The 11,790-nt window shown below is 36.1% G+C and overlaps 1 protein-coding gene and 1 long non-coding RNA gene across 3 annotated transcripts; both read right to left on the bottom strand.

Moving 5' to 3' along the window:
* Positions 1-720: 720 nt before the first annotated feature.
* Positions 721-8,721, bottom strand: ccr8.2 (chemokine (C-C motif) receptor 8.2). Of its 2 annotated transcripts, none has more exons than XM_007577016.2 (2): positions 8,608-8,721; positions 721-2,258 (listed from the first exon to the last, which is right to left on the bottom strand). In XM_007577016.2, exons 1-2 carry the CDS (start codon positions 8,640-8,642, stop codon positions 1,157-1,159), a joined length of 1,137 nt encoding a protein of 378 aa, XP_007577078.1. In that variant the 5' UTR covers positions 8,643-8,721; the 3' UTR covers positions 721-1,156. The 2 variants fall into 2 exon arrangements, with proteins under 2 accessions (XP_007577078.1, XP_007576307.1); XM_007576245.2 differs by lacking the exon at positions 8,608-8,721 and adding an exon at positions 7,083-7,439.
* A 1,905-nt stretch (positions 8,722-10,626) lies between these two features.
* Positions 10,627-11,287, bottom strand: LOC107836435 (uncharacterized). The gene is made up of 2 exons (XR_001662363.1): positions 10,973-11,287; positions 10,627-10,866 (listed from the first exon to the last, which is right to left on the bottom strand). It is a non-coding gene; the product is annotated as an uncharacterized LOC107836435 (long non-coding RNA).
* Positions 11,288-11,790: the final 503 nt, after the last annotated feature.

Raw genomic sequence — 11,790 nt, forward strand, 5'->3', positions numbered from 1 at the left:
AAAAAAAAAAAAAAAAAAAAAAAAAAAAAAAAGATTGTTTTGAATCAGAAATGTTGTGTTACAGTCTACATGCATATGGGGAAGATGCTTACTGGGCAAACAGTGAGCCACTGAAAACCACCACAGGTATAGCATCCCACTAACGATGCAAAAGAAGCTGCCTGTTCAAAGATTGATGCATCAACGCCTATTTGTAGAAAGTCAAGTGGAAAGAAAAACTGTGGTAGGACAAGTAAGCATGATAACCGCAGCCTCAAATGAATTTAGTAAGAATTTCATGTGAAAAAACATTTTACAACTAAATGTAAATGATTGAAGGCCTATGTGTTTTACAAAGTATGTATATTAAAACAGACTTACCTATGTGATTATATTTTAAAACATTTTGCTTGTAAAGCTGATTAATTTCCTATATTGTATTAACATGTTTGAATGTTTTTGAATAATTTTTGTTTATTACATAATGTCTATGATATTACATTAAATCTAAACTACTAGTGCAATGTAGAAGTTTCTTAACTTAAGCGAGTTAACTTTGACCAACCTAAGTTTGCTCTTTTTGACTCTGATAGTTTCGTGACTTTTATAACTTTGACACCTTTGTGCTGCATATATTAAGATTTGCAAGGGTTATTGTTTTTAGCTAGCTGTTGGCAATCCAAATTCAAGAAAATAAATTGTTAATTCTGTAATTCCCCAGAATAAATTAACTGCAAGTGAACAACAAAGAAAATGTTTAATCCCTAAAAAAGCAGGATTTAGGAGCCCAATTCTTCCAAACCAAATGAACAGCAGAATTTTTCATTTAAAATGTTGAAATGGAATGGAACATAAGTATTAAAAATCTGAGCATAAAACATTTTTTTTACAGCTTTACAAAGATTATAAAATGGAAGACTTTGACAGAAACATTTTCATGGAAGATATTTTAAAATGCTGTACATTAAGAAACACAAGGTTCACTGAAAGACACTGTGCATGGGAAAGTATTACATTCAGTCTAGTCTCTACATATACACCGTCGTTCGTCATAACAAGAAAACAAGTCAAAGGTACCTCACCGTTAACCTGAAACTAACATGACCTTATCTGACTTGACATGAACAGTCTGTGTATAAAAGATGTTCACAAAAGGTATTGGCATAAGCAACAGAATTTAAATGAATTTAGCTGAACCCAGATTAATGCCAGCCCCAGTGTTCCTTTCGTCCACGCTGGTAGTTTGCGAGTACACCGAGGTGCCTCTGTCTTGAGGAATGTACAGCTTGATCACCTGGCAGAGACTGCATGGAGCTCTGTTTATCAGCCTTATGAGTTGCCTCCTGAACTTCTCCCCGACGAAGACATACAGAATGGGATTGAGACAGCTGTGGGAGTATGCGATGACTTCAGTAATCTGTAAAGCCACTGTGATGGCCCTACTGCTTTCACATCCGGTGTAGACGTGCAGAAGTTCCAGTGCTTTAAAGAAGGACGCCACGTTGTAAGGAACCCAACAGCAGAAGAAAACGGCCACCACTACGACTACCAAACGGATGGCCTGCTTCTTGGAAGACTGGGTTGATAGCAACCTGCAAATGATCTGAGAGTAGCAGAAGCTTAGGATGAAAATTGGGATAAACAGGCCCAGACAGTTCATTTTCAAGTGACTAAACACTCTCCAGGAATTAGGGATGTCGGCCATATCATCTTTGGGAAACTCAGGGTAGCAGTGCTGAGAACCGTTGCCATTTCTTTGAGTTTTGAGGAAGATCAGGTCCGGAAAAGAGGCCAAAAAGCCAGCCATCCATGTAATAGCAGCTGCCCCAATGCCAAAGGTGCGTGTGCGTGCTTTAAGGGCGTAAACTGCGTGCACTATGGCCAGGTAACGATCGATGCTCATCAGACAGATGAAAAAGATCCCACAGTAAAAGGCAATGTGATAAATGCCTAGGACCATCTTGCACATAGCATCACCAAACTGCCACTGGTCTCTGGCTTGGTGGGCGAGGAAGGGAAGCGAGCACACCATGAGAAGGTCAGCTATGGCCAAGTTGACCAGGCACACATCAGTCATGCTACGGAGTCTAACCCCGCAAGCGATGACCCAAATTACTAAAGAGTTTCCAAGGAGACCTAAGAGGAAGAAAATGACATAGAGGGGTGGAAGAAAGTAAGCCCCATATCGCACATAAATGCACCCTGAAAAGTCTTGGTCTTCTTCTGGATAGTCATATTCAATTGTGGTGCTTTCAGTAAAAGGCATAGAAGAATTATACCTAGAAGGAAAGAGAGAAACAAAGATAAATGATTAGTATTGTCAAAATATTTCATTTTCACACTGCTCAGGTTTTTCTGAATACTGATTTTCTTCAAAGCTTGACCTGCCGATTTAGATTGATCTCATTTTTTTCTCCCGGTTAAATATAACACAGAACAGAGAAAGAAATGTGCTGCACCTTCTTTGAAATTGTTAGCTGTGATTCAAACAGCAAATTAAGTCATTACTAGACCATCACCATGTATCCCTCGTCAGTGCCTGACTCAAAATAGACTAGGCTACAAAGTACATGTTGTTGCTCTTTATGAATAGCAATTTTAAAATAATTAAAACATGCTAGGATTTAAAAGAACTGGCTGTTGTACTAGAAAACAATGTTCATCATCCTCAGGTTGTGCTGGAATAAACTTTAGTGCTTACCCAAAGAGCAAAATAATCAATAAGTCTGTGGCAACTGTTCATGTACGACTGCACATGCAACTAATCAGACTGTGTGCTCTTTCTGAGCTTCAGTGAGTCCATATTGGGACAGTCCTCTAGAAATGACTATTAAAGAAATGCTCTTCGTTTCCACAATTTTTCTCCCACTATTTTGTGTAGTCAAGTCCATGTTGATGGAGCTCTCGTTAACTAAGTCTCGTCATAGAGTATTTTTCAATGCCTATGGTTTTGGACTGTGCCGCACCACATAAGAAGAAGTCCAGATGTTAGATTGTGAAGCTGAAATTTTCCTCGATTAAAAACTCTCTTTGATGTAAACGTATGCTTTGTAAAATCAAACAAAAATCTTTTATTTCAACATTGAAGATGAGTTTGTTAGAAAGGGGTCCACCATGCTCTCTATGCTCAGCTTCTCGTCTATATCATATCAACCTGACAACTGCAGAGTCATCCGAGTATTTTATTTATTTTTATTTTTTTACAGATGATAGGACTCTGACTTGTACTGAAAGTCTGACTGAAAAACACCAGAGTGAGTACAGTCCCCTGTTGTACTGCTGAGCCGCTGACCACTTAGACAACAAACCGTTTAGTGACTCAACGGTTTGAGTGTCTGAGTTGGGGGTTGACTCTCAAACAGACTAAACAACCCCCACGCCAACATTCATATGTTTGTAAGGCAGTCATTTTAACACTGGGGACATTAATCCGTGTCTTCTTCTGGAGTTTCTTTCGCAGTAAACCAACCCTCCCTTGAACATACCACGCCGCGCGAGCTTCACATTGACCGTCTGTCTAGTCACGATTGCATGATTTAAGCCTAATAATTTAGAGATCAAGCCAGTCAAGTTGGTGTATTTTTTCCACATTTTCATTTTGATATTTAATATTTCTCTACTTAAGGCGTCTCCATGGGTTCCAGCTGGACCACTCCAAAAATGTTACTATTACTGCCAGGCAGGAGGAACACGTTTTTGAAATTAAATCTGACAGGGGTATGAATAATTTAGTGAGTGTAAAACAAATCCGCATACAACACAGGATAAATCATTTTGAGACTTTTTCTACCTTTAGTTAATATCCCCCGTACAATTCAACTTAGAAATGAACAAGCAGTTAGAGGAAAACACAAATAATAATAGTAGTAATAATAATAAGAAGAACAATAAACAATAAGAGCTTGGTTACATATATCTGCACACCTTTAAACTCATGTTTTATGAATCACCAAATTCATTTCCAGTATTCAGTCTGCTCGATGCTTGTTGTCGATATCTGTCAGATTGTGTGGAAATCCACACCCATTTTCAGGTTAGCCCATAAATAGCAGAGCGTTCTGGTTGGGTCATTTGTAAAGTTTTCTTCAAACTGACATTTATTCAGAAGATTCAAGATAAAGTTCCAGTTTATCTGAAGAATAGCAATAGCGGAGCATCGTACTATTTTTTTTACTGAGTTGGGAGTTGGTTTTTGTGACTGGATCAAAATGTCACTTTTAGTAATGTCACTGCTTTCATTATTGGTTACTGCATTCACTGCGTATCTAATACTGAGATTTTTTTTTCTTCTCCTGACTGTTACCTTTACGCAGGTTACCCATTTCATCCTTTTTGTACGATGAAGACTTTCTATTTTTACTTTTTTTACGATCTCCAGCTTCTGATCAGTTTCTATCACATAACTCCACTCTCTCCAAGATCCATGTTAAAGTTTGTGGTCTTCTTGGTGTAGAGAAAGTAACTTATATTTCTGTCTGACTCGCTTCACTTGCAGTACGTCCTTTAGGTTAGATGATCTGATCAGCATTTACTTGTTGTCCTTCATACCAGATGTAATGGAATGCGTTTTCACAACAAGCCTCCAATTATCTCCAACCACCTCTGAGATTTTTAAGAGACAGCTTGGAATGTATCTGCTTACAAAGGCGTTCCTAACTCCTCCCGCACTGCAATTTGTTTCTTTACAGCACTTGTGTTGTTTATATTGCACATATGCATGTATTTTAAATTGTAAAAAGTGGTATAAATAAACCGGACTCGTGTTTACATGATAAAGCATGCAAATGAGGAAATTCTGGGAAAACTTTAGAGTAGCTCATATCTATTTCAGATTCTTAATCAGATTCTCAATAACAGATGGCCTGACTGTACCGAAGACGACTCTCAAACCCGGAATGAATCAACAAAGTATTTGTTTAGGGTGGTGTACGCTTGTGGAGCCAGCTTATAGGAAGGTTTTTTATTTATTTATTTTTCTTTTCTATGTTTTAACAGTTTTGCCTGTTGTTCAGCTGAATAATAAAGAAGACATGTTCAATTAAAAGGCATAAAAAGCTTGGAAACGTACTTTTCCTGGTCTCATTTTTCGTGGTAAAGAGTAATATTTTAACAGGGTGTGTGTGTAAACTTCATTTGACATGAACTGCAAAAAGTTTGAGAATAAATAACTTAAACACATTGAAACTTTTTTNATTTTGAGACTTTTTCTACCTTTAGTTAATATCCCCCGTACAATTCAACTTAGAAATGAACAAGCAGTTAGAGGAAAACACAAATAATAATAGTAGTAATAATAATAAGAAGAACAATAAACAATAAGAGCTTGGTTACATATATCTGCACACCTTTAAACTCATGTTTTATGAATCACCAAATTCATTTCCAGTATTCAGTCTGCTCGATGCTTGTTGTCGATATCTGTCAGATTGTGTGGAAATCCACACCCATTTTCAGGTTAGCCCATAAATAGCAGAGCGTTCTGGTTGGGTCATTTGTAAAGTTTTCTTCAAACTGACATTTATTCAGAAGATTCAAGATAAAGTTCCAGTTTATCTGAAGAATAGCAATAGCGGAGCATCGTACTATTTTTTACTGAGTTGAGAGTTGTTGTGACTCTGGATCAAAATGTCACTTTTAGTAATGTCACTGCTTTCATTATTGGTTACTGCATTCACTGCGTATCTAATACTGAGATTTTTTTTCTTCTCCTGACTGTTACCTTTACGCAGGTTACCCATTTCATCCTTTTTGTATGATGAAGACTTTCTATTTTTACTTTTTTTACGATCTCCAGCTTCTGATCAGTTTCTATCACATAACTCCACTCTCTCCAAGATCCATGTTAAAGTTTGTGGTCTTCTTGGTGTAGAGAAAGTAACTTATATTTCTGTCTGACTCGCTTCACTTGCAGTACGTCCTTTAGGTTAGCTGATCTGATCAGTATTTACTTGTTGTCCTTCATACCAGATGTAATGGAATGTGTTTTCACAACAAGCCTCCAATTATCTTCAACCACCTCTTGAGATTTTTAAGAGACAGCTTGGAATGTATCTGCTTACAAAGGCGTTCCTAATTCCTCCCGCACTGCAATTTGTTTCTTTACAGCACTTGTGTTGTTTATATTGCACATATGCATGTATTTTAAATTGTAAAAAGTGGTATAAATAAACCGGACTCGTGTTTACATGATAAAGCATGCAAATGAGGAAATTCTGGGAAAACTTTAGAGTAGCTCATATCTATTTCAGATTCTTAATCAGATTCTCAATAACAGATGGCCTGACTGTACCGAAGACGACTCTCAAACCCGGAATGAATCAACAAAGTATTTGTTTAAGGTGGTATACACTTGTGGAGCCAGCTTATAGGAAGGTTTTTTATTTATTTATTTTTCTTTTCTATGTTTTAACAGTTTTGCCTGTTGTTCAGCTGAATAATAAAGAAGACATGTTAAATTAAAAGGCATAAAAAGCTTGGAAACGTACTTTTCCTGGTCTCATTTTCCATGGTAAAGAGTAATATTTTAACAGGGTGTGTTTAAACTTCATTTGACATGAACTGCAAAAAGTTTGAGAATAAATAACTTAAACACATTGAAACTTTTTTAGACATGTCAAATTGTGGTTGTTTCCATGCGAGTTCCTTTGAAGGTCTCTATGGCTGAAAATAAAGCTGTTGTTTTTAAGATTAAAAGGGACCTGGCTGCATACTTTTCGGTCTACATGTAAAAGTTATTTTAAAGTTCGTTTTATGTACTGTAAAATATAAAGACACAACAGTCCTGTGGTTATTCCTCTCTTTAACAGACTAAACCTGCTTGGGAGTTGTTGTTTTTTTTATTATTATTTCTATATATTTAGCCAAATATGCAAATACAACACAGAACGTACAACCTCGATCAGAGAAGGATTTACAAATCTATCACCAAAATAAAGTTGCGAAAGTATACATCATAAAACTTAGACGCAGCTGAACTGAAACTAAACTGGAAACTTCCTGAAATGAAAATAGATCGGCCGACGGCTAGCAGAGTCCAGTTAGCTTTAAAGACTGTTGCTAAAACAACAAGAAATAAAACGTGCAGCTTTACATTTTTTCCTTACCCAGGTGAGCCTGTATTAGAGAGAGTAAAAGTGAAAGCTGTCACAGCTGGGGGATTCATCTGTTCAGCTGACAAAAAGGGTTCCACGACCCAGTTTCTGAGGAAGAAAACCGCCGATCACACTTTCAATAAGAATCCCATCTGAACGCCCACAGGCTGCAAGCCAAAAGCAGACGCCTTGGATCAAATGTCTGTCGAGGAACTTGTTCTCCTAGTTTCTTGCTTTTCTCTTTGATTTCAAGCTATGGAGTGCTACTTCTGCACAAAATCAAGAACTGAAACAAAAATTAGGACCTTTGTGAAAGAGATGTCTGCTGAATAGTGCTTAGCAAACATTCTGTAAATGTCATGTTCCCTGACAAGAAAAAGTCACATATCAGAAATAACACGGACTATAAATATTTTATGATTTAAAAAAAAAAAGTGCATCTGTGGTTAGACAGACCGCACAGGGATAAGAAAAGCGGTTAAAGATAAAAATCTTTAACCAAACACAAATGAGGTTTAACTATCTATATTATTCAGATTTTTTTAAAAAAAATATATATAATGTAAGTAAGTTGTTTTTAGTTGAAATATCAAATAAATAAATAAATAAAACCACAGACGATCGTGCTTGACAAATAAAGTTTTTTTTTCTTTTCTTTACAGTGACTAAGATCTGGAACCACATCACGGCAGGGATCACTTCATTTTACTACTTGCTGATGATTATCTCACGAGGACGCAGGTAAGTGAAAAATATCAAAATAAGTCATATGGGTTCGTTTTTATGCATTTTGCTCAATGGTTTCTTATAAGCATACTCAGGTTTGAAAGAAAAATGAATAACGATGGCACATGAACTGGCGTGGTTATAAACCCTGGCTGATTTAGACTGAAAGTAATCTAAATTTGACCAACATGTTTGTTCTTACTTCAAGTGAAATTAACATTTAAGAGTGATTCGGCATTGCCCCGACTTAAATGTGAAATTGTGAAAGGAGGTAAATATCATGGAATTTGCAGGAAGTTTTTTTTTTTGGTCCATTCAAAAATGAATGGACCAATATACCAGTGGAGACTTGAGAAAAAGCTTAGCACAAATTAAGGTAAAAGAGAATTGAGGCAAAAATAATTATTGAAAAGAAAATGATCTGTTCTCAACACACACTTTTTCTTGGACTGTAAATAAAAACTAAAATGTTTGCACAGATGCATATTATCAGTATTCTTTCTGGTTAAATTAAAAATAATTTTATATCTAAATCTGCTCAGTTTGTTTACTGTAATGTATCAAAGGTTAAAAATAGTGTACATCCTGCATGTTCTTTAGTACTATGTCGGTGAAAATAATAATAATAATAATAATGAAAAAAACTAAACAGTTATTCTCTGCGTAACTACAAGTAAATATTGTACAAGTCAAACAATGGGAAATATCAAATAAGAGTAAAATCCAGCGACACTATACATTTTTTACTGCATATTTTCGCATTAAAATTATATGTTTACAACTTGTGCATACAAATTGAACAGAGACCTACCCATCAGTGGTGTAAAAAACATCACTTGAATTCATTTTGCTTCCAGAAATGAAGTAATCAGTAATATTAAAAGCGTCTCAGCTGTGTATCCGATATGATCAGTCAGACAGTATGAATGTGTGAAATGGTTGATACACCTCTCAAAGCACTCCCCACCCCCTAAACCAGAGTGGCAGGTGGGTCTGCATATAAATTATATGGTTAAGTACTTCCTCAGTGAGCTTTTGAAACTTTAAAACAAAAACCCACACGGAGCCGCAAGTCCACATATGCTCGCTTAAATACATACTGACTTTGACCAAATCCTGCAGATGCACGTAGATGGAAGGTTGCAGGGCATGATGGGTTTTACTTGTTTTGCACAAGAGTGATACTACCGAAATAGACAGTGCTGCAGTCTGTACAAGTAGTTTCAAAACATGGCCTCTTATGGGAAATAAATATCTTAAGCTGAATAGGAAGTTGTACTCTTTCAGGTTGAGGAACATATTATGCTTCTTTGCAAATGCTGCTAGTCACTGTAAGACACAGCCTTCAGATGCAATTAAATTTATTGGGTGGGCTGGCTCTCTGGTTGGCTTGTAGGTATGACACACACAGACACACGCTGCAAATCATGACAGGATGATAATGGAAATATCACCCGGAGGTGACACGATGTCCTGTGGAATTCTCACCTATCACACAACAGGCACGCTCTATACCACATTGTCTTCTTTCTAGGTTACTGTGAATGACATATTGCATTGCATTGCCCTCATTGTAACCATCACTTCAGATACTGTAACCATAACCTTAACCTTGTTTCCTCACCTGAACAATCACACCAAGATCCGAGCCTCAAAAAGCCTTTTAAAAATGTCACACTAACCATTCTGCGGTATCCAGAAAATCTCAAAAAAACACATCAAAGGTGGACAACTATGTGGCTAAAACGGTGAAACCTTGCATTGACATCCAAAAAGAGATTTGGCATTGGAAAACACTGGAAAGTGAATCATTTGACTGCATGCTGTCACCGTTTTGACATTGAGAGGCGTTTTTAATCAGACAGCTCCTGTTGTTGCACTCGTCTTTTCTAGTGGCTAAAGTGAGGTCTGATTTCCCGCTGTGGACTTTCACTCTTCAATTAGCTTATTTTAAAACTAAAACTGGATCACTTGCCAGTTCATCCCTCCTCTACTCTAAGGTTTATGCTACCATCCTCTGTGTTTGTGGAAGGTTTTGATTCCAATTGTATCATTAACAAAAATAAGTGATTAAAGAAATACTCAAGATATTTTTAGTTCCTATTTTTTTCGTAACTCTTGGTTATCGGGATTCTTTTTCTATCAAAAAATATTGTGTAAATATTTCAGTGTGGGGTTCAGCGACGTTTTTTTTTCCAACTTTCACCGCATTTTTAATTTGCAAAAAATGAAATGCACCTTAAGAGATTGACATAGATATATAATTGATTGAGTATTTAACTGTCACAGAGAACTATTAGAACATTTCTCTTGAATAAATCTATTGTGTTTATTGACTTTTCAAATATGATTAACTAGAATGCCGTATGGTGTTGGAGTCAGATTTGACCTCAATGTTCACTTCAGGAAAAATTCTGCTTTCTTGTACTTTGTAAATACAAATACAAACGCGAAAAGCATAAGACATAGCAGAACCCCTTTCTTAATGACAATGGCACAAACAAATAAAAGCATCTATTGATGTCACAATTCTTCTCAGAGTGAATCTTGTGACCAAAGGGATCATTTTGACATCCACAGCAGCTTTCCTACCCTGTATGCCAAGAGGTTTCTACCCTTGGAGCCGAATATTTCAGTAGGAATGGGATCAGTTTGTGCACCAGTGAAATCTTCATCCGATGTGTTGGTTTTCTGGTTGATATCCGACATCATTGTCTTCCTCGGAGAACACATAATCTGCTTTGTGCCCTGTCTCGTTTTTTTTGTTTTGTTTTTTTTTTAAATCATTCTCTGATGTTTGATGGAGCTTGATTATTAAGGGCTTTACATATGAGAGGGAGAATCTTACATTTTATTCTGTATTTCACAGGGAACCAATGAAGGGAAGCTGAAATAGGAGGAGAAATATAATCTCTCTTTTTAATTTTCATCAGAACTGCCACTGCAGCGTTTTGGATCAACTGATGGATTTCAACTGCATTTTGTGGACTTCCTGATGGTAAAGAATCACAATAGTCCAGCTTTCCAGCCTTGTGCTTTGTTTTCAGTGTAACTCCTGGACAGTATATTTCTACAGATGACAGAAAGGAAATGTGATGGAATATTCAATTATAATAAATGTTAAAAAATAACACTGTTTCTTTAATTATGATTTCTAAGTGTTTACTGGATAGTACCTTATTGTTTTCTCCATTATGAATGCTATGGGAACTGTATGACAATCATGAAATGATACACAATTTCTTTGTTTTGTGCTGTTTTCATTATAGGAGCATTTTCATCAGTCCACTGAACAACTTCATTAATACCATTGGTGCAGCCCTGGGTCGTCTAAAATCTCAACTAAAGTAAGTAAAACTTTATCACCTGAGTTTTTAGTATGTGTTGATTTGGTATGTTTCCATGACAATCGTCAAAGTGCGGTGTCCGTACTCAAAAAAACTCTTCAATGTGGCTGAAAAAAAAAACAACCATGCAAAGAAGAGGGTGCAGAAATTTGATATTTAAAAAAAATGTCAGTTATTGTAAATGCTTGATAGAAGTTTGTTGCCATGGTCGCTTGATTTAGGAGTCAATTACTTTTTCACACAAGATTAAGTTGGCTTGTAAGAATTTTACCGCTGAGAAATTAGAGAAAAAAACAGAACAAATCTCTGAATGATTATGAAGTACTTGAAATCTTTTGAAACAGGTCACTTGTTGGTTAATCTAAAACTTGAGATGTGAGATGTGCAATAGTTGAAGATTTTGGAAAAGTTTGAACTTCATTTATGATACAGAAAGAGTTTGTCAGACGCTTATCAAGACCTTAAAAGACTGTGTGGGTGGAAGGCATTTGACATTTATTGAAAAGGAAGCTGACAAAAAACACCACAAACACAATTTAATACATTTTAGTATTCACAAAAAGCGCTATTTATACAAAATGAAAAAGCATTTTCATCTAATATTAATGATATTCTTGTACATTTTAAATCATATATATATATATATA

The sequence above is a fragment of the Poecilia formosa genome, unplaced genomic scaffold (genome assembly GCF_000485575.1).
Source record: "Poecilia formosa unplaced genomic scaffold, Poecilia_formosa-5.1.2 Scaffold0, whole genome shotgun sequence".
NCBI lineage: Eukaryota > Metazoa > Chordata > Actinopteri > Cyprinodontiformes > Poeciliidae > Poecilia > Poecilia formosa.